General features: G+C 40.6%; 1 protein-coding gene and 1 pseudogene across 19 annotated transcripts in view; both read left to right on the top strand.

The window, feature by feature from the left end:
* The window catches only part of SEC31A (SEC31 homolog A, COPII coat complex component), an 81,968-nt gene that overhangs the window by 45,673 nt on the left and 9,553 nt on the right, over positions 1–26,742 (top strand). For 6 of the 19 annotated variants that reach the window (XM_032334741.1, XM_032334747.1, XM_032334744.1 and 3 more), the window contains 8 exons: positions 997–1,170; positions 4,112–4,285; positions 6,788–6,880; positions 7,679–7,805; positions 9,846–10,187; positions 22,572–22,610; positions 24,204–24,262; positions 25,332–25,595. In XM_032334741.1, coding sequence (XP_032190632.1) covers positions 997–1,170; positions 4,112–4,285; positions 6,788–6,880; positions 7,679–7,805; positions 9,846–10,187; positions 22,572–22,610; positions 24,204–24,262; positions 25,332–25,595 — 1,272 coding nt within the window. The remainder of the gene's footprint in view (positions 1–996; positions 1,171–4,111; positions 4,286–6,787; positions 6,881–7,678; positions 7,806–9,845; positions 10,188–22,571; positions 22,611–24,203; positions 24,263–25,331; positions 25,596–26,742) is intronic. The other 13 variants (XM_032334757.1, XM_032334756.1, XM_032334755.1 and 10 more) reach the window with 8 other exon arrangements.
* Positions 7,559–7,656, top strand: LOC116585396 (annotated as a pseudogene).

Below are 26,742 nucleotides of genomic sequence, written 5' to 3'. Positions count from 1 at the left end.
GGGAAGCAGCCCTAGAGTTTACTTTTTCCTCTTGCTTCTCTCTTCCTGCCTCTGTTGACCCTGTCTGCCTTAGGCAAGGAAAGAAACAACGTGGGCAAGGAATGGGAGGCATCCCCAGTACCAATAGAGAATAGATTAAGATATTCGTGGTTAAGGGAAAATGAAAATAAGTTGTAAGTGGAATCCCGTGTAGCACTACAAGCTGGGCGAGAGGGAGAGTAGAAATATGGGGACTCTTCTCAGCCACTGAATAACTATATATTTAGATACCTTTTTCCAAGCATGTAATCAACAGTGTCATAATATTTCATTCAAATATATTTCTTTTTCTCTCTGGAAAGAGATTTTCTCAACAGAGTTGTTACTTTAAAGATCACTCTATTAAAACTGAGAATCTGGTAGGAAATCAAGAATTTCCTTCTAAGTGCTTCAGAGAAAAAGCACACTTGCTTCGTACTTCTGGATCTGTGTACCTTTGCAAGGCAGATAGTAGGATATTCTTGTGCTTTGTACTTGAAGCTCCCTGTTGTTGAAATAATTGGTATCGAAGAGCAACGTGAGAAACTTTGGGTTGGAGTATAAGCTCATTGGAGGTCGCCTCATAGCAGTACTGTTTTTATAGTGTAACTAGTACGGTATCTTTAGTCAGAGTTCATTTTCTACCTGCTGGAACTCAGCTTCTGCATTTGGGTATCTGCCTGTCGCTTTCACTTTGGATATTTGCCTGCTTCAGTTCACTAGACGAGTATCTGGCCACTTAAGGGTATTTAGGAGAAGGCGGTAACTTAGGCCTTACCATAAATAAGAGCCCTTCTTCCTCCTTACTTTTTCAGTTTACCTAAATCATGGTCAGCTGTTGCAGCATTTTTAAGAAAGAGGGCAGCATGATGTACCTCTAGTAGGTTTTGGAAACCTTTATAACTTTGTCTTCTCCTGCTTCTTTCACCAACATCTTCGTCTGGTTCTCCCTCTCTCTCCCTTCTCTTTCTCATTTAGGATCTTATTGAGAAGGTTGTCATTCTGCGGAAAGCTGTACAGCTCACCCAAGCCATGGACACCAATACCGTAGGAGTTCTTTTGGCTGAGAAAATGAGTCAGTATGCCAATTTGTTGGCAGCCCAAGGCAGCATTGCTGCAGCCTTGGCTTTTCTTCCTGAAAACACCAACCAGGTAATTAGAATTGACCATTTCTCTTCTTTTAGTGTGTGAATAAGGTGAGTCCAGTAGGTAGCACTCAGGACTGAACATACTGCTAGGTAGAATGTTGTAGAGCAGTCGAATATCTATCATCTGACTATAGGTGAGTGTTACTGCAGTTATTCAAGGATCATTTAAGGTGTAACCAGACAGTATCAGAGAGATGGGATACTCTTATAGTATGATAGATCCCTTTGTGCTGAGGGGCATAGTATTTGAGGAAAATAAATGGGGAAAGGACCAACTTTTTGTTTCTTTTTCTTTTTTTTTTTTAAAGATTTTATTTATTTATCTGACAGATAGAGATCACAAGTAGGCAGAGAGGCAGGCAGAGATAGAGGAGGAAGCAGGCTCCCTGCGGAGCAGAGAGCCCGACTCGGGGTTCGATCCCAGGACCCTGAGATCATGACCTGAGCCCGAGGCAGAGGCTTAACCCACTGAGCCACCCAGGTGCCCCCCAACTTTTTGTTTCTTAAGCCAAATGCTGATTCTTTGTTCAAGGTTCTTGGTAGGAATCTTCTGTATTGAAAAGCTATAAATATTTAATACTTAACCAAACGTGGGGTTGTGGTTTTAAAATGCCACCCCAGACAGATACTAGCAAAGAAGTTAAATTTTTTTTTTTTAAGCTTTTATTTATTTATTTGACAGAGAGAGATCACAAGTAGATGGAGAGGCAGGCAGAGAGAGGCGGGGGGGGGGGGGGGACCCACGCTCCCTGCTGAGCAGAGAGTCCAATGCGGGACTCGATCCCAGGACCCCGAGATCATGACCCGAGCCAAAGGCAGCAGCTTAACCCACGGAGCCACCCAGGCACCCGAAGTTCATTTTTTATACCATTCCAGTCTGATATTTTCTGGGGATTTTGGGGGCAGGTAGGGGGAGGCATAGAGAGAGGTAGAGAGAGAATCCTAAGCAGCCTCCATGCCCAGCGTGGAGTCTGACATGGGGCTCCAATCCATACCCCTGAGATCATGACTTGAGCTGAAATCAAGAGTCAGATGCTTAACCAGCTGAGCCACTCAGGCGCCCCACAACAAGTATATTTTTAAAGTACTAAACCACAATTACATTTCTAATTTCGTGTCCTTATTTGGTATCCATTAAAATGGGCTTTTTCAATGCAGTGGAATTCAGTAAGAGACTGACTGTGTAGTGATGGACATGATTGCTAGGATTCTTTTCCTGGGGGGGTTTCCAAATTTAAACTGAATATAGACCAGTAAACATCTGATTCCAAAAGTGATACATGCTGTGATGGAGGTCATAGGGCTGTGGAAGCTGGAAGAAGTCTATCTGAAGTTAATAGTGGAGCATGGGTGGAAATTATGGTGGGATTTGAGGGCAGTTTTCCACAAGTAGGATGTTTCTAGATCTGGATTGTGTGTCTGACAAAGCATAATCTTGAGCCTTAAAGAATTTTGTTTCTGTACTTTTTATTATAAACTTTACTTTGTTTTTAATGGATTTTTTTTAGTGAAATATTTTCAGTATTTTTTCTGTTCTATGGAATTATCAATACATTTCCTTGAGTAATTTCATTGAGTAAAAATATTTACATCTGTGTTCCAGGATTATGGAGGTATGACTAGTTGGTTTTGAACACACTTACATGTCATATCTTTCTAAACTTTTTATGAGAATATAGGTAGAATAGAAAACATAGACTTTATGATGACTTTGGCCTAATAGTTTTATGCCTTTTTACTTAATAAGACTCCGTTATTAAGTTGTAAGACCCTTTAAGAGTAACTTAATCTAAAACCTTTAGATCTTCTAGGCTTAGTATTAAACTCCTTATTTTTAATACCGTTTTATAACTGTGTACATTTTCTATACCTTATTCTTTGTGTTTTCTTTGGGTTTTTAAAGAACATTATATAAAAATAAATAATTTCAAAGTTGCTGTCTTCTATGTATCTCAGTAGACCCTTAAGTATTTTCTGGGGAATATGTTCTGAGACTCTGTGATATCATTATAGTATCTGGTTTTCCTCCCTGATAGGCAATAAAGTATATCTTCAAGTTTAAATGACAGCTTTAAACCTTTAAGGAATTGATAGAAATGTATGATTTTGAAAAATATTATAATCAGTTATTGCTGAAATATTTTAACATTACTTTTTTGTTGTTGCTTGTCAATACCTAGAACATGTACATGGTCAACTCACACTTGTTGTAGATCTATATAATCATAGATCTGCGTAAGCTACTATGAGTGTGACATCTTACTCTTTTTTTTTTTTTTAACGTTTTATTTATTTATTTGACAGACAGAGATCACAAATAGGCAGAGAGGCAGGCAGAGAGAGAGGGGGAAGCAGGATCCCTGCCGGGCAGAGAGCCCGATGCGGGGCTCGATCCCAGGACCCTGAGACCATGACCTGAGCCGAATGAGAGGCTTTAACCCACTGAGCCACCCAGGCACCTGACATCTTACTCTTTTAACTTATTTCCAGCATCTCTTTTTTATTAGTCTTCCTCTTAGATCACCATTTTCTCCCATCAGCATCTTTAGCAATTGATTCTTCTGGGGGCCTTTTTCCCTATAAAGAAAAAAGTTGTGTTTTTTTGAACACTTTTATAATTTGTAATTACTCAACTACAAGAAAATACAGAAGAGCAGAGATGGTAAGTGACATTGATCTTACTCTCCGTGGTGGGTGTAATTCCAGACCCTGCCTCAGGTAAATTACAAGTTACACTATATATCTTGGACCTTTGGTATCAGTCTTGAGTTTCCGAATCCCATGATGGGAAACTCCCCTCATGTGCCAGGGTCTATTATATAGGAAATAGCATATAAACAAGGAATGTATGCGCAATCAAGCTTACTTGAAGAAAAGCAGCATGCTGTCATATAGTTGGGTGAACTCTAACAGCTGGCTTTGTTTTCTTCCATTACTTGTTATAGCCAAACATTGTGCAGCTTCGTGACAGACTTTGTAAAGCACAAGGACAGCCTATACCAGGACAGGAATCATCTAAAACTCCTTATGACAGGCAGCAGCTGCCCAAGGGCAGGCCTGGACCAGTGGCTGGCCACACACAGATGCCAAGAGTTCCAGCTCAGCAATATTACCCGCATGTGAGTCATATGGTCCTGATGAAGTAGAACATTCATGTATTTCTGTTCAAATTGGTGGTTTTAGTTTAGTGGATGAGAAACCTTAATCTGCTCTGATAAAACTAGACAACATATTATTTTAATAGTTTTTATATTCTTGGAAGTGGTATTTATGGTCTGTTTTTTAGTTTAGTTTAGTTTAGTTTTGTTTTGTTTTTTAAGATTTTACTTACTTATTTGTAGTAAGATTTTACTTACTTATTCGACAGAGAGAGATCACAAGCAGGCAGGGCAGCAGACAGAGAGAGGGGGAGAAGCAGGCTCCCCTCCCGATGCGGGGCTCCATCCCAGGACACTGAGATCATGACCTGAGCTGAAGGCAGAGGCTTTAACGCACTGAGCCACCCAGGCGCCCCTGTTTTGTTTTTTTAATGATCACTTTAATCTGGGCAAATGGATTATATTTTAAATACAAATTAATTTAAGCTCTCTGGGGAGATTTCTTCTTGTTTCTTATCACTCAAACTTCCCTTACACATGTACATGTGTTCTTGAAACTGCTACAGTTTGAGTCATCCAAAAAACTAAGTTAAGTAGTAGGAATAATTTTGGGGGTGATTTGGTTAATATTATAAAATATTCTTAGAAAAAGTACTCTTTTTTTGCGTATTCTATTCTAAATCATTATTAGAAGTTTACTGTGTCTTCTGCATCAGCCCCATAAAGAGTATTCAGAGTACACTTCCTTTTTTTTTTAAGATTTTATTTATTTATTTGAGAGAGTGAGAGAGCACGAGCGAACACCAGTGGGAGAAGAGAGAGGGAGAATCAGGCTCCCAGCTGAGCCGGGAGTCTGATTCAGGGCTCAGTCCCAGAACCCCAGGATCATGACCTGAGCTGAAGGCAGAGGCTTAACTGACTGAGCCCCCCAGGTGCCCCTAGAGTGCACTTTGGGGTAGGGACAACTTGGATAGTAGAGAATGAAGGTATATGAAGTTGTAGGTCATAGGGATTACTACGATGATTAAAGATTCTTTTTTTTTAAAGATTTTATTTATTTATTTGAGAGAGAGAGCATGAGAGGGAAGAAAGTGAGAGGGAGAAGCAGACTCTCTGCGGAGCCGGGAACCTGATGTGGGACTCGATCCCAGGACTCCGGGATCACGACCTGAGCCAAAGGCAGTCACTGAACCAGCTGAGCCACCCAGGCGCCCCATCTGTTGTACCTTTGATTAATACATTTGATTTTAACTGTTTTGTTTTTTCCTTTATTTGACAGTTATTTTTTTGAGAGCTTTACTATGAGTGCCTGTCTTTATTCTACCTGTTGGTATATTGGTAAACAAAACAGATTAAGTTTCCCGCTCGTGGAGATTGAAGTGGTTTTAGAATGTCTGTGACGTAGATAGGACCAAGCAGGCAGTGGCTGCTGAGAGGCAGAGAGGTCAAGTGACAAGACAAGCGTTTTAAGACTTAAAACTTGGATTTCTTAGCATTATGTGGCTAGTTAATGGCCGACCTGGTGCTGGAACTCCCAAGCGCCTTAAGTTCAGTCACACTGTCTCTCAGGGTACTGAAGTGTGACACCCTTTACACTGGGAAAAGAGAGTATTTACTCTTTATGTCATTGGGTTTATCTGTCTTTCTGGTAAGATGTAAAAACACTGGAAGACTTTGATTGTACTTTGACCTAGCAGTCTCATGGTTTAAGAAAAGAAGAACAAATTGGGTAATAAATTAAGCAGCGATTTTCTTGATTAAAGCTTATCTTACGCTGAATGAAGGGTTTTTGTGAAGGTTTATTTGACAAAAAGATTTTGATGTCTTAAAAATTTTTTTTGAAAACTTCAGGACTCCAGGGTAAGCAGCATGGTGTAGTATAGCAAATACTGGCCTGGGAATCAGGAGGCCCGATTCGGTCCTAGCAATGTCACCAGCTAGTTTTATGGACCTCAACAAGCCCCTTCATTTCTCAGTGAAGTGTTGGCTCCGTGGTAGACTGTGAGGATTAGGCTGGATGATCTCTAGTACACTCTGATTGTATGTTTCTAAACCTCATATGGGACTAATGTGATTTTTTATGGCTCTAATAAAATCCAGAAAGGGGAGCTTATAGCAATATGTTTATAGATCTAATAGTAGCATGACTATGATTAATGCTTCAGAATCACTTTTTTACTCAATTACCTTTCTCCCCCAACCCCAGTGTCTTCTTTCCTACTTAACAGAAACTAGCCTTTTCCCCTTATCCTTGACACTTGAATGGCATTGTTTTTATGCTTTGATTTAGGTTTTCATACTGATTTTTCCCCTGCCTCCCTCCCCCTGTTTTCGTTGTGAATGTGTGTTTCTCTTTTAGAGTCCCCGCTACCTTGAAAGTAGTGCCTGACTAACATGTAGTGTCTTGCTGCTCTGATTTTTTGCTTCGCATCTGGCTATTAATGCCTTTTGGGTTTTTTTTTTTCTTGTTTTAACATTTTTACTTTTTATTTTCTGTGATTGGTATTTCTTTGTTCAATTCAGGTTAGAACTGCCCCTACTGTCACTAGCTGGAGTAACAAAACTCCTACCGCCCTTCCCAGCCATCCACCTGCAGCCTCTCCCTCTGACACACAGGTACACCTTCATTATTCCTCTTGGGGCAGAATCCTGCTCACCCAGATATATATAGTTAAATATTCTCTAACCGTCCCTTCTCTTAAGTTCTCCTCCCCCGTCTGTCTGCCTGCTTATTGCATTTTTAATGCTTTGGGGTGCAAAAAGCAGTTTTAGGACAATTTGTTTATTGTCTTATCTCTCTCCTTCTTTTGTGGTTCTAAATTGACCTCAGCTAGAAAAATATCAGCTGAAGTTCTAACAGTGGTTTAAATCTGATTGCACTGAAGATTTTCTTTTTTCTTTCTTCTTTGTTTTTTGAGCATTGTGGAAATTGAAGAGAAGCGAAAGTTCCCTTGTGGCATTTATGCTTATATTTCCAAAGTGTGGAGTAGTGGATGGCATTTAGTAGAGATGGAAAATCCTGGTGACTTATTATGAATATCACTAACACTATTTCATGAAGTCATTAGTATCTGTCGCCATTCTTTGCATTTATTACTTTGGACCTGTTTAAATCTTTAAGCCACTTAGAATGCGTTGCTAAGAGAATGTGTTCTAAAGAAAATAGAATGTACAAAATGCAGTGTTTCTTACACAGTGAAGTTTTTTTTGTTTGTTTTAAAAAATAAACACAATTCCATTTCAGAGATTATAAATCCATCTGGTAAGATTCTTGGTTCCAAATGTAATCCTGCTGTGCTCGCTTCGGCAGCACATTTACTAAAATTGGAACAAGACAGAGAGGATTAGCACGGCCCCTGCGCAAGGATGACACGCAAATGTAACCCTCCTTTGTGTCACACTCTCATTCCCTAGGGAGAAAATCCTCCACCTCCAGGTTTCATAATGCATGGAAATGTCACCCCAAATGCTGCCACAGCTCAGCTTCCCACATCTCCTGGTCACATGCACACCCAGGTACCACCTTATCCACAGCCACAGCGTAAGTAGTGCGACCCTGAAGTCCTTGTGCAGCCCCGTGTCTTATTCTAATGTTGAAAAGATTTGCTTTGGAGCTCCAAACTCATCAAGTCGGTTTTAACAAGCAAGAGAGAACCATTCTCTGTCGGACGTGAGAGAGAGAAACATGGTTTCCTAGGAAGCATCCTGAATCGGCATGCCAGGAAACGGCTGGTGTCAGTCCGTTCAGAACAGTTCCCTAGCAGCTACTAAGGACAGTGAATTGTCCCATGATTTGGATATTTTTTTAAAATGGAATTTGTGAAAGGATTTGGTTGCATATTCTTTTCCTTTAAGAAGGTTGACACAAACCATCTTTGGAAAAATGGTTCCGAAGGACATTTGTTCTTGTTTTCCATTTGTATCATCTTTTTTAAGAAATAGACTTTTTTTTTTTTTTTAAAGATTTTATTTTATTTAGCTGACAGATCACAAGTAGGCAGAGAGAGAGGAAGGGAAGCAGGCTCCGTGCTGAGCAGAGAGCCCGATGCGGGGCTTGATCCCAGGACCCTGAGGTCATGACCTGAGCCAAAGGCAAAGGCTTTAACCACTGAGCCACCCAAGAGCCCCACGAAATGGACTTTATTTTAGAGCAGTTTTAGATAGCACATTTGAATGGAGAGTACAGAAGTTTCCAATATCCTCCCTGCCCCTATGCACAACCCCCTCTGCTATCAACAGCCCCTACCCCAGTGGTACATTTGATACTGTTAATGAACCTACACTGACATGCCATTACCACCCAAAGTCCTTGGGGTACTTACTTGAGCGTACACTCTTGGTGTTGAACATTCGATGAATTTTGACAGATGTATAATAATGACATGTGCCCACCAGTGGCTTTTGTTTTTTAGAAAACATTTGCACTTAGAAAGAAAATATCACCACTGTTATAAAATTTAATTGACCAAAAAAAAAAAAAAATCTCCAGGGGGAAAATTATAGGACTAAACAACTATTACAAAAGCAAGAGACCATTACCTAGTAAGAACTAACCCTAATAAGCCTGTTCTGTGCTAAAATGGATGTCCTTAACGTGGATACAGATTTGACATGACTTTTCACGTGTGCTCTCTTCCGAATAAAGTAGGTACAGTTCTAGTAGATTCATTGCGTGGGAGTCCATACCTACCCCTGGTCATGAAGAATGTGATAGTATTCTCTAATCCGGGCTCAGATCTTTGCATCAAAGTGTTAGTTGGGTGCCTGGATGCTTACTAACCAGCTGTGCCCAGAATATGAAATACTGTTTTGTCAGGGACCATGGAGAGTTGGCTATTAATCTGAAACTGTGGCCCAAAATCACAATTTGGGTAGCTGATGATATTACCAGGTGTTGGAGAAGGCTTCTGATTCGTAACAATAGTGTTCACCCTACAATTCTTGTAGTGGCAGAGATGTTGAGCCACCACCAAAGTCCCCTTATTTCCCATAAGGGGAAGTGCTGTGAACATGTAATTCCGGCATGGTTCCATCTGGTGGCTGGTAGGTGTCACTGCAGGCTTTCCCCAGGGTCGGGAAAGGGTCAGTCTTGGAGTTCTTGGGTCTGATGATTCAAAGAATTTTTTTTTTTTAAGATCTTATTTACTTATTTGAGAGTGAGAGTGAGAGAGAGAAAGGACGAGTTGTGGGGGTGGGGCAGAGGAAGTGGGAGAAGCGGACTCCCCTCTGAGCAGGATGCCCAATGCTGGGCTCCCTCCTAGGACCCTGAGATGACGACCTGAGCCAAAAGCAGATGCACAAGTGACTGAATGACCCAGGTTCCCCTCAAAGATTTTCATAGCCAACAGCAGTCTGGAGATGGCAGGTTTCGAATACTGGATCCAGTAACTGTTAGTATCATTTAAGGAAACCCAGGGTATCAAAAGCATAACGTGGAAGTGTTAATATATGGTTGTAGCTCATTGTTGAAAGAATAATGATGAAAACAGTTTCCACAGAATGAAATAAGTTTGGGTTTTTTTAGTGCTATCTGAATAAACTTATAACTAATTAAAATTTCTGTTTCTTCTCCTCGGTGTAGCTTATCAGCCAGCCCAGCAGTATTCCTTCGGAACAGGGGGGTCAGCAGCGTACCGACCTCCGCAGCCTGTCGCTCCTTCTGCTTCAAATGCTTACCCTAACACCCCTTACATGTCTCCCGCTTCTTCCTATTCGGGGCAGCCTCCGCTGTACGCAGCGCAGCACCAGGCCTCTCCACCCGCCTCCAGCTCTGCTGCTGCTTTCTCTCCTCCCTCTTCTTCTGGAGCATCCTTCCAGCACGGCGGACCAGGAGCTCCGCCGTCATCTTCAGCTTACGCGCTGCCTCCTGGAACAACAGGTACACTGCCTGCTGCCGGCGAGCTGCCTGCGTCGCAAAGAACAGGTCTGCGCTTGAAAGGGATTGGGTTTGGCTCCTCCTTTATTTTTCATGAACACCTGGGGGGGGGGGGATCATGTCTGACTCTGTGTGCTGAGCAGTCCGAGGTGCTGACTGAGTTCGTAGAACAAATGCTAGAACTAGTTCTAAAAGTGTGATTGTCCCGTAATGAACTTTAGTTGCTAAGTGAGAAGAGCTTCGGAACTTCAGAAGGGTAAGAGCGAATAATTGGCCCCTGACCTTAAAGTAAGTGGTAAGAAATTCATTGGCAAGATAAGTGGTGGTTGAAACTAGATTTAATTGACACTTACTGCTTTAGAGCAAAACATTGTTCTGTTCTTACTGCGTTTTCAGTTTTTAAAATTATTTGTGCCTTAAACTCATTCATGGAGATTAAACAGTATAGTGTAATGAGATTGTACATAATTTTAATAATGTTTATTTACAAAAATGAGGAATCTCAATATGGTTATTTAAAGGAAAAAAGTGCGAGAACACAGCTCTGACAGAGAGGATGTCTGAGACAGTAGAAAGTCAGCGGACAGTAGTGTATCAGTTCCTCATTAGGACAATACCACCCTCAGACATTTGGGGAATTTCAAGGATTAGATAGATACATAGATAGATAGTCTAATAGTATAGTCGTGCCTAAAATTTTCTAATTAAAATCATAATTTTAAATTATTTCTATGGTGAAATACATGTTTTGTAAGTTCTTACTTATCTCATAATTACAGCATTACATTATTTTTTTTTTTTTAAGATTTTATTTATTTGCCAGAGATAGAGAGAAAGAGAGTACACACAAGCAGGCAGAGAGGCAGGCAGAGGCAATGAGAGAAGCAGGCTCCCTGCCGAGGAAGGAGCCCGATGCGGGACTCGATCCCAAGACCCTGGGATCACGACCTGAGCCGAAGGCAGCGGCTTAACCAACTGAGCCACCCAGGTGTCCCAGCATTACGTTATTTTTTATGGGTAGGTTATACTATCTGATTTTTATTTGGTTTAGTAATAGGGGTCTTAAAATCATGTGTTATAAAAAGGGACTGATGAGTCAGGGTTAAGAACCATCAGCCATACTGGTTAAGAATGCAGGCTTTGAAATGGGACTTCCTGGATTTGTATCCCATCTTCACTTTCTAGTCGTGTAACCTGGATGAGTTACTTAAACTGCCTCAAGCCAAAGTCCTTAGAAATAATAGTACCTATTCATAAGCTTATGTAGATTATTGAATGCACTAATACATTAAGACATTTGGGGATAGTGACTGTAAAATTTGCTGTGATTACACAGAAGCTGACTCAGAATTAGAGCTCTGTGCCTGTTGGTATTTGGCGGTAATTTCCCTTTTAGATTATCTAACTGATGTGTTTGAAATAGAGGGGCAAAGAGATGAATGAATCTTGCTTTGCTCCTAATACTGAAGTTGCTCCTGGGGAGTCCACTATATATATTTTTTCTTTTAAGCAGGAGCTGTAATTACTGAAAACACTTTTCATAAATAGGATCTGCTGAGGAAGTATTATTTTCTGACAAGGTCTTATGGGTCCACAATTATATGCCTGTCTCCTCTTTTCTCTAATATGTAAAATAAAGTCCAAAGTACCAGAAATCACTCACAGACACACAAAGTATCTGTATCACCCATTACTACACAAATAAAATTTCTGTAACTGTTAATATAAATAGTTAAATAGGTGGATATTTTAGGAGGCTGAAATTCAGTTACAGAGTCAAAAAATTACCTTCTAAAACCTCAGTGAGTAAAGATAGTATCCGTTCTGATCCAGGAGTTCTATTGGAGTTCCAGAAAATCCCTGCTTGAAATGGTGCAGGGAAATAGGGAGCTGAGTCATCATTTACTGAGTATACATTGGATATACACCCTCATTTACCGTCTGTTGTCTTATTTAATTCTCAGAGCCATGAGAAACAGAAACACATTTATATTTTTAATTGGCATGAGGAAGCTTGGTCTCCTAGGACTTAAACTCATGGTTGCATGGTGAGAGTGAGTTGAGATACCAGTCCAGGTCCCTCAGTCTTCCGAGCCCGAGTTCATTCTTCACCAGATGGTCTAGTCCTGATGAAAGTGAAAGAAGTAGTCAGTTATCAGTGTTGGAATTACAGGAATCATACAGCAGCACTGTTTTAGTCATTTGTTACTTTAGCATCTAAGTTAAATGTTTGCATGGGTATTTTTTTTCTCCTTAAGCAGAAGTGTATATGGCCTTTGGATAGTGTTTGCTTATATATACAAAGTAACAGGATCTTCTAACATGGCTGAGAAACAGTGACTAACAGGAAGAAGCAGCAAGCATTTCTCAGTCTTCAGCATGTACCGAGCCAGCTGCTTTGTTACCCTCTTGCATGTTAATAGTCCCCTGTCTTTTAACTACTAGTTATACTTGACCATATTTTATTTTTTTATTTGCTAAAAATTTTATTTATGATATATAAATAATTGTGACTCTAAATTTTATCTTTTTCCTTATGTGTCTTATGATCATATCATGGTTCTCTGTAAGTCTTGGAACTTGCATTTATCCAGTGGATAATTCCTGATAGACATTAGGATTTGCAAGGCTTGTAACTATTAGTGAACCACAAAACTATATGACTGAGGCTCAGAGAAACTGAAACTAACATTGCAATCATCAGAACATTCATTCAGTAAATTCTTTTTTTTTTTCCAATTTATTTTTTAAATTAACATGTAATGTATTATTAGCACCAAGGGTACAGGTCTGTGAATCGCCAGGTTTGCACACTTCACAGCACTCTCCATAGCACATACCCTCCCCAATGTCCATAACCCAGCCACCCTCTCCCTGCCCCCCTCCCCCTGGCAACCCTCAGTTTGTTTTGTGAGATTAAGAGTCTCTTATGGTTTGTCTCCCTCCTGATCCCATCTTGTTTCATTGATTCTTCTCCTACCCACTTAAGCCTCCATGTTGCATCTCCACTTCCTCATATCAGGGAGATCATATGATAGTTGTCTTTCTCCAACTGACTTCTTTTGCTAAGCATAATACCCTCTAGTTCCATCCACGTCATCACAAACGGCAAGATTTTGTTTCTTTTGATAGCTGCATAATATTCCATTGTGTATATATACCACATCTTCTTTATCCATTCATCTGTTGATGGACATCTAGGTTTGGCTGTTGTGGACACTGCTGCTATAAACATTTGGGTGCACATGCCCCTTCGGATCACTACATTTGTATCGTTAGGGTAAATACCCAGTAGTGCAATTGCTGGGTCATAGGGTATCTCTATTTTCAACTTTTTGAGGAACCTCCATGCTGTTTTCCAGAGTGGCCGCACCAGCTTGCATTCCCACCAACAGTGTAGGAGGGTTCCCCTTTCTCCGCATCCTCGCCAGCATCTGTCATTTCCTGACATGTTAATTTTAGCCATTCTGTCTGGTGTGAGGTCGTATCTCATTGTGGTTTTGATTTGTATTTCCCTGATGCCGAGTGACATGGAGCACTTTTTCATGTGTCTGTTGGCCATCTGGATGTCTTCTTTGCAGAAATGTCTGTTCATGTCCTCTGCCCATTTCTTGATCGGATCATTTGTTCTTTGGGTGTTGAGGTTGATAAATTCTTTATAGATGTTGGATACTAGCCCTTTTTCTGATATGTTGTTTGCAAATATCTTCTCCCATTCCGTCAGTTGTCTTTTGGGTTTGTTAACTGTTTCCTTTGCTGTGCAAAAGCTTTTGATCTTGATGAAGTCCCACTAGTTCATTTTTGCCCTTGCTTCCCTTGCCTTTGGCGTTGTTCCTAGGAAGATGTTGCTGCGGCTGAGGTCGAAGAGGTTGCTGCCTGTGTTCTCCTCAAGGATTTTGGTGGATTCCTTTCGCACATTGAGGTCCTTCATCCATTTTGAGTCTACTTTCGTGTGTGGTGTAAGGAAATGGTCCAGTTTCATTTTTCTGTGTGTGGCTGTCCAATTTTCCCAACACCATTTGTTGAAGAGACTATCCTTTTTCCATTAGACATTCTTTCCTGCTTTGTCGAAGATTAGTTGACCATAGAGTTGAAGGTCTACTTCTGGGCTCTCTATTCTGTTCCATTGATCTGTGTGTCTGTTTTTGTGCCAATGCCATACTGTCTTGATGATGACAGCTTTGTAATAGAGCTTAAAATCTAGAATTGTGATGCCACCAACTTTGGCTTTCTTTTTCAATATTCCTCTGGCTATTCGAGGTCTTTTCTGGTTCCATACAAATTTTAGGATTATTTGTTCCATTTCTTTGAAAAAAATGGGTGGGATTTTGATAGGGATTGCATTAAATATGTAGATTGCTTTAGGTAGCATAGACATTTTCACAATATTTATTCTTCCAATCCATGAGCATGGAAGTTTTTTCATTTCTTTGTATCTTCCTCAATTTCTTTCATGAGTACTTTGTAGTTTTCTGAGTATAGATTCTTTGCCTCTTTGGTTAGGTTTATTCCTAGGTATCTTATGGTTTGGGGTGCAATTGTAAATGGGATTGACTCCTTAATTTCTCTTTCTTCTGTCTTGTTGGTATAAGGAAATGCAACTGATTTCTGTGCATTGATTTTATATCCTTACATTTTACTGAATTCCTGTATAAGTTCTAGCAGATTTGGAGTGGAGTCTTTTGGGTTTTCCACATACAGTTTCATATCATCTGTGAAGAGTGATAGTTTGACTTCTTCTTTGCCGATTTGGATGCCTCTAATTTCTTCTTGTTGTCTGATTGCTGAGGCTATGACTTCTAGTACTATGTTGAATAGCAGTGGTGATAATGGACATCCCTGCCGTGTTCCTGACCTTAGTGGAAGAGCACTCAATTTTTCTCCATTGAGAATGATATTTGTGGTGGGTTTTTCATAGGCAGCTTTGATGATATTGAGGTATGTACCCTCTATCCCTACACTTTGCAGAGTTTTGATCAGGAAGGGATGCTGTACTTTGTCAAATGCTTTTTCAGCATCTATAGAGAGTATCCTATGGTTCATGTTCTTTCTTTTATTAATGTGTTGTATCACATTGTTTGATTGGCAGATGTTGAACCAACCTTGCAGCCCTGGAATAAATCCCACTTGGTCGTGGTGAATAACCCTTTTAATGTACTGTTGGATCCTATTGGCTAGTATTTTGGTGAGAATTTTTGCATCTGTGTTCATCAAGGATATTGGTCTGTAATTCTCTTTTTTCATGGGATCCTTGTCTCGTTTTGGGATCAAGGTAATGCTGGCCACATAAAATGAGTTTGGAAGTTTTCCTTCTATTTCTATTTTTTGGAACAGTTTCAGGAGAATAGGAATTAGTTCTTCTTTAAATGTTTGGTAGAATTCCCCTGGGAAGCCGTCTGGCCCTGAGCTCTTGTTTGTTGGGAGATTTTTGACAACTGCTTCAATCTCCTTACTGGTTATGGGTCTGTTCAGGTTTTCTGTTTCTTCCTTGTTTAGTTGTGGTAGATTTTATGTCTCTAGGAATGCATCCATTTCTTCCAGATTGTCAAATTTGCTGGCGTAGAGTTGCTCATAATATGTTCTTATAATTGTTCGTATTTCTTTGGTGTTGGTTGTGATCTCTCCTCTTTCATTCATCATTTTATTTATTTGGGTCCTTTCTCTTTTCTTTTTGGTAAGTCTGGCCAGGGTTTTATCAGTCCTATTAATTCTTTCAAAGAGCCAGCTTCTAGTTTCGTTGATTTGTTCTATTGTTATTTTTGGTTTCTATTTCATTGATTTCTGCTCTAAACTTTATTATTTCTCTTCTCCTGCTGTGTTTAGGTTTTCTTTGTTGTTCTTTCTCCAGCTCCTTTAAGTGTAGGGTTAGGTTGTGTATTTGAGACATTTCTTGTTTCTTTTCTTTTTTTTTTTTATAAATATTTTTATTTATTTATTTGACAGACAGAGATCATTAGCAGGCAGAGAGGCAGGCAGAGAGAGAGGGGTGTAAGCAGGCTCCCTGCTGCGCAGAGAGCCCGATGTGGGGCTCGATCCCAGGACCCTGGGATCATGACCTGAGCCGAAGGCAGAGGCTTTCACCCACTGAGCCACCCAGGTGCCCCCCATTTCTTGTTTCTTAAGAAAGGCTTGTATCGCTATATATTTTCCTCTCCAGATAATATACTTTGCTGTGTCCCACAGATTTTGAACCGTTGTGTTTTCATTATTATTTGTTTCCATGAATTTTTTCAATTCTTCTTTAATTTTCTGGTTGACCCATTCATTCTTTAGAAGGATGCTCTTTAGTCTCCATGTATTTGGGTTCTTTCCAACTTTCCTCTTGTGATTGAGTTCTAGCTTCAGAGCATTGTGGTCTGATAATATGCAGGGAATGATCCCAGTCTTTTGATACCAGTTGAGACCTGATTTATGACCCAGGATGTGATCTATTCTGGAGAATGTTCCATGTGCACTAGAGAAGAATGTGTATTCTATTGCTTTGGAATGGAATGTTCTGAATATATCTGTGATGTCCATCTGGCCCAGTGTGTCATTTAAGGCCTTTATTTCCTTGTTGATCTTCTGCTTGGATGATCTCTCCATTTCAGTGAATGTTAAAGTCCCCTACTATTATTGTCGATTTGTTTCTTTGATTTTGTTATTAGTTGGTTTATGTAGTTGGCTGCTCCCATGTTAGGGGCATAGATATTTAAAATTGTTAGATCTTCTTGTTGGACAGACCCTTTGAGTATGATATAGTGTCCTTCCTCATCTCTTATTATATTCTTTGGCTTAAAATCTAATTGATCTGATATGAGGATTGCCACCCCAGCTTTCTTTTGATGTCCATTAGCATGGTAAATTGTTTTCCACCCCCTCACTTTAAATCTAGAGGCATCTTTGGGTCTAAAATGAGTTTCTTGCAGACAGCATATTGATGGGTTTTGGTTTTTTATCCATTCTGATACCCTGTGTCTTTTGATTGGGGCATTTAGCCCATTAACATTCAGGGTCACTATTGACAGATACAAATTTAGTGCCATTGTATTGCCTGTAAAGTGACTATTACTGTATATTGTCTCTGTTCCTTTTTCTGATCTACTGCTTTTAGGCTCTCTCTTTGCTTAGAGGACAGCTTTCAATATTTCCTGTAGAGCTGTTTTGGTGTTTACAAATTCTTTTAGTTTTTGTTTGTCCTGGAAGCTTTTTCTCTCTCCTCCTATTTTCAGTGATAGCCTAGCCGGATATAGTATTCTTGGCTGCATGTTTTTCTCGTTTAGTACTCTGAATATATCATGCCAGTTCTTTTTTTTTTTTTTTTTAAGATTTTATTTATTTATTTGACACAGAGAGAGAGAGATCACAAGTAGGCAGAGAGGCAGGCAGAGAGAGAGGAGGAAGCAGGCTCCCCGCTGAGCAGAGAGCCTGATGCAGGACTCGATCCCAGGACCCTGAGATCATGACATGAGCAGAAGGCAGAGGCTTAACCCACTGAGCCACCCAGGTGCCCCTATCATACCAGTTCTTTCTGGCCTGCCAGGTCTCTGTGGATAAGTCTGTTGCCAGTCTAATATTTTTACCATTGTATGTTACAGACTTCTTGTCCCGGGCTGCTTTCAGGATTTTCTCTTTGTCGCTAAGACTTGTACATTTTACTATGAGATGATGGGGTCTGGACCTAATCTTAACTGATTTTGAGGGGGGTTCTCTGCACCTCCTGGATTTTGATGCTTGTTCCCTTTGCCATATTAGGGAAATTCTCTACAATAATTCTCTGATATACCTTCTGCTCCCCTTTCTCTTTCTTCTTCTGGAATCCCAATTATTCTAATGTTGTTTCATCGTACGGTGTCACTTATCTCTCGAATTCTCCCCTCGTGGTCTGGTAGATGTTTATCTCTCTTTTGCTCAGCTTCTTTATTCTCTGTCATTTGGTCTTCTGTATCACTAATTCTCTCTTCTGCCTCATTTATCCTAGCTGTAAGAGCCTCCATTTTTTATTGCACCTTATTAATAGCTTTTTTTATTTCAACGTGGTTACATTTTAGTTCTTCTATTTCTCCAGAATGGGCTTTTATTTCTCCAGACAGGGTTTCTTTAATATCTTCAATGCCTTTTTCGAGCCTGGCTAACACCTTGTGAATCGTCATTCTGACCTCTAGATCTGACATATTACCAGTGTCCGTATTGATTAGGTCTCTGGCCTTTGGTCCTGCCTCTTGTTCTTTTTGTCGTGGTGAGTTTTTCTTCCTTGTCATTTTATCCAGATAAGAATATATGAAGGAGCGAATAAAATACTAAAAGGGTGGCAAAGACCCCAGGAAAATGTGCTTTAATCAAATCAGAAGAGACCCCAAATCGTGGGGGGGAAGTAAGGGGGTAAAAAGAAGTTCAGGGAAAAAAAAGAGAGAAAAAAAACTTAAAAGTAAAAAAAAAATAAAGAAAAAATATAAAAAAGAAAAAAATATGTATATATTACACTGGTGAATACAACAGGGTCACCCACTTAATTTTGGGAGTCTTTTGGTCTCTTAGAAGAAACTACCTCGCCAAATTTTAACGAATGAAAAACATATATAAGGGTAAACACGATGAGGAGATGGAATATGACTATAAAGTTGAAATTTTTTTTTAATTTTCTAAAAAAAGAAATTTGAAAAAATTTTCTAAAAAAAAGAGTTGATAACATAAGTTGGTTGGGAGAATAAAGAAAAAGAAAGTAGAGAGAATTTGCTCAGGCTGGAGACTCGAACAAAGCGCTGTGCTAGATTTAAGGTATATCTTGATCTATTAGTTGAACCCAGATTTTTTTAGAAGAAAAGACCCTATGTATATACAAAAAATAAAGTTAGATACAATCAAGGATAAAATATGACTATAATAATGATGGCTCAAAAAAGATTTTTTTTAAATGAAAGGTATTGTTAATATAAACTAGTTAAAAAACGTTAAAAGAGGAAAGGGTAAAGGTTAAAAAAAATTTAGCAGAAGAAAAAAAAATTAATTAACTGCAAGACTAAAAAATCACAGGGAGAAAGCCATGAGTTCCGTGCTTGGCTTTCTCCTCCTCTGGAATTCCGCTCTTCTCCTCGGTAGGTGAACTCGGCCTCGGCTGGATTTCCTGTTGATCTGCTGGGGGAGGGGCCGCTGTAGTGACTCTCAAGCGTCTTGGCCTGAGACGGAATTGCTCCGCCGTTGCCAGGGGCCCGGCTGAGTCCTCCGCTCGGTTCGCTTTCGGGAGCTTTTGTTCCCTGAGCGCTTTCCGTCGACTTCCGGGGGGCGGGGCTGAACATGGCGGCCGCCGGTCTCCGGCCGGAGGCGCCGAGAGCCGGGCCCTCAGTGCGGCCTCGAGACAGGCGCTCGGTCACTCCGGTCTCCTGACCCGGCGCGCTCCGAGCTCCCCGAGCCTGCGACCGGTCCAGGGTACCCCCGGCTGCGCGCTCACGGCCGGCTCCGGCTCTGCCGCCGGCTTCCCCGGCTGATCCCCGCGAGCCCTGCGACGCGCGGACACCGCGACCTTCGGTGACCCCGCGGGACCTGCGGCCACGCTGACCCCCGTGGGCTTCGCCCGGCTTCGCCTCTGGAGCGACGTCCGTCCGGGGGCGGACTTCCAAGTCCCGAGCTGGTGCTCCGCCGCTGGCCGCTGGCCGGAGCCGCCCCTCCCCGCGGTCACTTCCCGCCGCTTCGGGGTCGCGTCCCCGCCGTCCGGCCTTTCAGAAAGTGGCGCGTTTCCGCTTCTGGAGTCGCTGCTCTTCGCTTCGGCCTCCCGTCGGGTCTGCAGGTGCGCGCAGGGGTCTGAGCTGCGGGTGTCCTGCCGCCGGCGTCGTCCCGGCCGCCGCTCCGTCCGGCCCTGCCCCGTGGTCACTGCGGGTTCGGCTGCGGCTCACGTCTGGCGCCGCCTCACCCCGGACCGGCTGCGGAGCACGTGGGAGGCCGCGTCTGAGGACGGGACGGGAAGCAGGAGCTGAGGGTTGGCTGTCCGTCCTGAGATGCGCCTTCTCCATCTGCGGGTTTGGGACCGCGTAGTTCAGGCGAGACGAGGAACTGTCTCAGTGAAGAAGGTTTCTGACCTCCGATCACGGAGTACCGTGGCTTAAGCAGGTAATGGAAACAATCCGGATGTTACCACGGCTGGGGGGGGTTCAGCAGCAGTGAGGCTGCATGTAGTAGCTCTCCGGTTTTTGTCTGTTTGCTTGTTTATTTTAGGGGAAGGAGCAGCAACAAAGGCATCTGTCCTTTCCATCCGGGAAAAGCAAACGTTTTCAGAAACGCACCCACCAGTAACTTCTTAAACCTCGCGGCTTGATCCCGAGTCACGTGGCCCTACCGCCCCCACCTTCCCCACTCCCAGTGCAGGAAAAGGGTCCCTGCCTGGGTGGTTGTGGAAGGGTTAGGGTTAGCAGCGGGTCTCCTGCCGCCGGTGTCGTCTCAGCCGCTGCTGCTCGCCGTCAGGGCTCCTGCCCCCCATGTTTAAAATGTTGACCAAAAGTGTCATTTTGCACATCTATGATACTGTTTTCTAGGGATATTTATGTTGTTCATGTAGCTTGCTTTACCTTTTGTGGCTATTAAAATGTATAGAAGTCAATTTTTTGTGTTTTTAAAAAGTCATACTTAAACAGTCAATTTAAAGACAGAACGAAAAGATTGAAAAGGGTTAGTTATAGCTGAAACAAAACTGTACTAAATCGATAAGAGATTTGAACAAGGATTATCTGGGCTGAAATAAGACATATCTCTAAATATAAGCACACACGTACTTGAGGTTGGGAGGAGCCAGGCATGTATTTTGAGGGCGAACTTTGATTACTGTACAGCTGTTACTCGCTACTCAGCAGGACATCTGCACCCACAGGTATGCGAGCTCGCCATTGGCTACCCATTCCTGTTGTGAGTCTTTTTGTTTCTAATTCTGATGAAGTATCATTCCTGGTTTTGAATTCGATTTGATTTCATTGTGAATTTGGAGTCATTTTACCAAAGGGTCCTATGAAACTGCTCCACGAACCTTTTTGTGCTAATAGTGTGTGAAATCTCGGGGTACCCTCCCGGGCTTTCATACCCAGGATTTGAGTCAATGCCATGAGCAGTTACAGGGGAACCCACTGTCATCTCTTCCTGCCTCTCATGGGGCAGGGAGGAAGCCATGTTGTTGAAATTCCTTCTGAAGGAAAGGGTGTAGGCCAAGGTGTTTCGGGTGCTTCAGCTTTGTGACATACAGGCTCCCTCCATCCGGAAGCAGAAGTCTTACGCTAGAGAGTCCATCAGTGGTTGTTCTTAGGTCAGTCCTCTGTAATAACCCACACACAGTGACTCCCAGGGCTTTACTGACAGTAGTGCTGGGAGGTTATATCTTGCATGGGGAATTAGGTTGTAAAATTGTTATATAAGGCAAAAATCGGAAATCACTTATAAAAAACAGGAAATCCTTGGTCACTGTGTTCTTTAGTTAAGCTCTTGATGAGGAAGTTACCTTGAATTTCTGTAGGTTACATGTGCGTATAATTTATTTCCACTGCCATACTTTTGATTTGAGGCTGGGCCTGGCCTGACCCTGAATATCTGATCGTTTTGGTTTTGCTGTGTTAGTTTTCAGCCTTTTTTCCTCTGTTCCACTGCCAGAAACTTCAGTTATCTTAAGTAGTGGTTTCTGGAAGGCCTGTGCTAAACAGTCTGTAAATCCATATATTTTTACAGAAAAGATCACATAAATGGTTACCTGTGGACCGGGTCTGTTGTCATTTATGCTTGTATTCATGGTGTGACATGAATTATATGAAGTTACATTTTCATCAGGATGCCTCCCACATCTGGCAGTAAAGTTGGCACCACCTTGCTAAGATTCTCTGACGTTCTTATCTTTAACAAGTACAGGCTGAAGTTTGCAGGACAGTGTAGAGTGCCTCCCATTTTTCTACTACTAAAAACGGGCTTTGACCAGCAAGCGGCACTGGCATTACTTGGGAGCCAGTTCGAACAGTAGAATCTCGGGCCCTTCCCTATAGGCAGTGAATTAGAATCTGCATTTTAACAAGATCCTCAGCTGACTTTGATGACAGCTTTAACTAATACTGAGTGCTCCCCCCACCATGATGTTATTGATCAAATAATAGGAAAAAATCCATGCAAACAGGGAAATACTATTTTAAATAGGCATGAACAAAAGTTTTTCTTAAACAGGCAGTGCAGTAAGAGAAAAAGGTGATGTTAAAGAGTTAATCGGATCTGACACAACTTAAATGAATTTGATTTACCCCAAAACTGATTATTTTCTTAATTGGATAGAAGACATTTTACGTGACTTGATAAAAAGAAGGGTTTTTTTCCCCTTATAAAATTAGTTTGTTCTTTTTTGGGTTGATGGAGGGAGAAGCAGTTACAAAATGAGGTAAAGTTTAGAATCTTTCTGATGGTAATGTTGTTTAAGTGACTTTTACATTTTGTCTACAGAAAATCAATTTATGCAAGACCAGGCACTTATGTTGGAAGGTGAATTGGTTATAAAATATATCTTTGGAGATTTTCAATCATTGAATACAGTTAATGAATGACCACTCACAATAATGCATGTGAACTCAAAGTTGATGATAGTCTAAATCTGATCAGTATCATTTTTTAATTTGACTTCTTAATCAAATCAAATCTTAGAACTGATTGAATTAACATGGTGACACAGTAGCTTAAATCATTAAAGTTTTCTGTTTTATATAATCATAAAGACAATGACTGTATCAAGATTGTCTTAGGAGTAAAGTTAGAAGGTAATGAGATTGATTTAAATGATTCTGTGTGTATGACCAGAACTTGAAGAATTTGTTAAGCAGATAGCAGCATGTAGTTTAATATTTTGTGATTAGCTCTTAGGTATTTTGAGGATTGTTTGGCATTCTGTCTTCTAGTAAACCTGTAGAAAATTAATTCCATTTTTAAAATCAAGGCAAAGGAAGGATGCCCGGCTGGCTCAGAGAGACACGTGACTCTTGCTGTCAGGGTTGTGAGTTTGAGCCACATGTTGGGTGTGGAGATTACTAAAAAAAATTAAAAAGTAAACTTTAAAAAAGTGAAGGCAAATGAGTCCATGCTGCAGTTGGAAGATCTTTTTTTTTTTTTTTAATTTCTGTGGCATTATGTACGGATCACAGGTTCTTTGGTCTGCTAAGCAATTTTGTTGTGATTTAATATGGGTATCGATAAAACAAGTAAAAGGGAAAATCCTGAAAGAATGTCTAATTTCTTGAAAGAGAAATTTTTTGCTTTAACTGTAAACATACATAAAAATCAATGAAATGTAAAATGATTACATATTGATTTTAAAATGATCCTATTTTTATTTCTGACATGTTTTCTTTAAAGATACTGGCATTAAAGTACTTAATTGTGCTACTGATGTCTGTTTTTCACTTTGAGATGAAGGGTTTTAGGGGCTTTTTAGGGGAAACTTATTGAAGTTAACAGTAGTTTAATTTTGTATTTGCTGCAAACCTTGAATTTTTTTTGTGTGTGGCATTAAAAAAAAATCTTATCACATATACTTAAATGCTTTCTACTTTATAAATAATTTCTACGGCAAAGATGATAGAACTGCAGTATTGTGTAGTTGAGACCTTTTTTTTTAACAGTGTTTCTGCCATATGGGTGATTTTCTTATGTTGAATTGCTCTCTTGGGAAATAGGAGATTTCTTTTCTGCATGTTGAATATAGCAAAAGTGGCTTTTTTATTTTTTTAGTAGACTCAGGTGATTTATTTTTTATTTATTAAGAGAGACTTTCTAACTGATCTTTGAAGGTTATACATCAATATAACATTAAGTCTTCACTATCCCTAAATTTAGTACAGCTCTTTCAGTTTAAGTGGAAATGATATCAAGTTACCTTGCTTAGTAAGCCAAGGCTTTGTGAATATTTGAGGAAATGATTTGAGAATCCAGAGCTTCAGAGTGATCCCCAAAGATCAGCTGATAAAACTTTTGTGAGTTATCCTCAGGGTTAAGGCAGAATTTGAAGGTATTTTAAGATGAATACAATTGAGTTTTCTTCTTTTCAGAATTCTAAAGGAAATTGCCCTTTATTTTCTCTTTTAGGTCCTCAGAATGGTTGGAATGATCCTCCAGCTTTGAACAGAGTACCTAAGAAGAAGAAGGTACTAGAAAAAGATGTCAGTCTAGTTGCCCGCAGGTGTTCTATTAATCCCAAAGCCACCTGGAATACACCACCCTTCACTGACCTTTAAAAGCAAAGTTTACTGACTGACAGGTTTCAAGTATATTTTAGCTTACATCTTTTGTTTAGTTTAAAAAAAAAAAAAACTTACATCCTTTGTTTAGTTTAAAAACAAAACAAAAAACCAGTATGGTGGTGTGAATTTAACTCCCATTGGAAGACAAGATGTAAATTCCCAACAGGTCTCTTTCAAAGAGTAGGAAACAAAATTTCCCAGTGATTTTTTTCTTTTGGGGGTGTGTTTGGTCTTTGGTTTCCAACAGTAGTCCTGAATTTGGCAATTACATTTTGGACTGTTTTGTCTATCACATATAGTATAAAGAAACAACCTACTAGCTGAACAGTGTTGAACCGTTAGTAACTGTTGAGCACTTTGGAGCACAAGATAAGATTCTTTTCTTCTTCCTTCCTTCCCAGTCGTTTTTACCTTTTTTTTTTTTTTTTTAATTTCTGGTAATTTCCTTTTCTTAAATATAGTAATGAGAGGGCATAACAATAAAATTGGGAGGCACTAAATGGGCAAAAAACCCCCAAAATTTAGATTAGTAATAATTAGAAATGAAATCTGCTACTTTTAATATGGTTGGATTGACAGGTAACATCTACTTAGTGATGTAGGAAAAGGAGCATTACATCAGGATCACATTAAATAGAAACATTCATTTGGCATATTTGATTCCAGTGTTTGCTAGATATAATTCTCTAGACTTTGACATCCTTTTTCAGAACGCCTTGTTGTGGCTCCCCGTATGAGAGAATGTGTGGAAGACAAAGGGGAAACTGAGAGGTCCAGTTTTGAGCTTTCTATTCCTCTTACCCAGATTAGCTCTAATTTTATGTTTTACTCTAGAATTCTGCATAAAATTTCATTTGAAAGTAGAATACTACTACAAACAAATAACATTTTTTAAATGTTAACCTTATTTAAGGGTAAGTAAATGACACTCTTTGGCTTATGCTTGGTGTCTTTTATTTCTGTCTTTTAAAAGATGCCTGAAAACTTTATGCCTCCTGTTCCCATCACGTCACCAATCATGAACCCTTTGGGTGACCCCCAGTCCCAGATGCTGCCCCAGCAGCCTTCAGTCCCTGCACCTCTGTCAAGCCAAGCTTCATTCCCGCAGCCACATCTCGCAGGTGGCCAGACCTTCCATGGCATGCAGCAACCCCTCGGTCAACCAGGCATGCCACCGTCTTTCTCCAAGCCCAATATTGAAGGCGCGCCAGGGGCTCCTATTGGAAATACCATCCAGGTAACAGTCCTCCTGCATCCGTGGAATGGGAAGACGGCTCTGTTTCAGTTCATTGTTTTTTAATGTGTTAACTTTGATGATTACACCTGTATTAGTGAACATCTATATTCGGTTTCAGTTAAGACAATCTAAATAAAAAATAGTAACCCTTGTTTTTAAGACTGATCATGCAGGGATATTTTTCAATTACGTGGCCATAAACCTCCTGGAAGAGGCTCATGTATTTGCTAGTGTATGTTTATACTAACTGGACAATCGCAGTATTTCATTTGACCTAACCAGTAGCCATAATTTAAGATCAGTTGAATCCATATTTTCAGCCAGGCTTGCTAAGCAGAAGTTATTTCCAAAGGTTTTCCCCTTTAATGTATAAAATAAAGTGTAATGAGTTGTATCTTTCCTTGTATATGTGTAAGAGCTTACACTATACAGCCTACCTTCACATGGAGACACAGATTTGTACTGCTTTTCACATACAAACACCTAGTTGGAAGGGTTCTAGACGATAAAAAAATCACATATAACTAACTGACTTAGACACACAAAGGTAAACATTTTGCACTGTTCATGAGGAGTGAAGAGCTTGGGTGAAAGTTAACATAAGAAGATGAAACAAATCTCTGCCCAAAGTATAAAACTAGTTCTGTTTTTGTCTTTGACCATTGAAGTCAAATTTATAAACATATTTCTCTGTCACAAGGCTGTGCTTTACTACGTTCCATTATAAAAACAAGTGGGTTTTTTTGTTTGTTTGTTTAAGAGTTTATTTATTTGACAGAGAGAGAGAGATCACAGTAGGCAGAGAGGCAGGCAGAGAGAGGGGGAAGCAGGCTCCCCACTGAGCAGAAAGCCCGACTTGGGGCTCGATCCCAGGACTCTGGGATCATGACCTGAGCCAAAGGCAGAGGATTTAACCCCCTGAGCCCCCCAGGCGCCCCCAAAAACCAGTGGAGAACTGACTTCTTTCCGCAGGACTTTAACTTACAAAGATGCACTGTTTTTTTGTTGTTTTTTTTATGATTACAAGTCTACGCTAGTTTGGGAAGCTACCCAGCCATTCATTTTTGTGTAGACCTGGGCTCACGCATCTAGACCGGAGCCTCATTTACTGCCGGAAGGGAGTGCTGCCCAGGATGTTTGTGTTCAG

The sequence above is a fragment of the Mustela erminea genome, chromosome 2 (genome assembly GCF_009829155.1).
Source record: "Mustela erminea isolate mMusErm1 chromosome 2, mMusErm1.Pri, whole genome shotgun sequence".
In the NCBI taxonomy this organism is placed as follows: Eukaryota; Metazoa; Chordata; class Mammalia; order Carnivora; family Mustelidae; genus Mustela; species Mustela erminea.
Note: the sequence above shows the minus strand (reverse complement) of the source record. Positions and strands in the feature narration are given on the sequence as shown.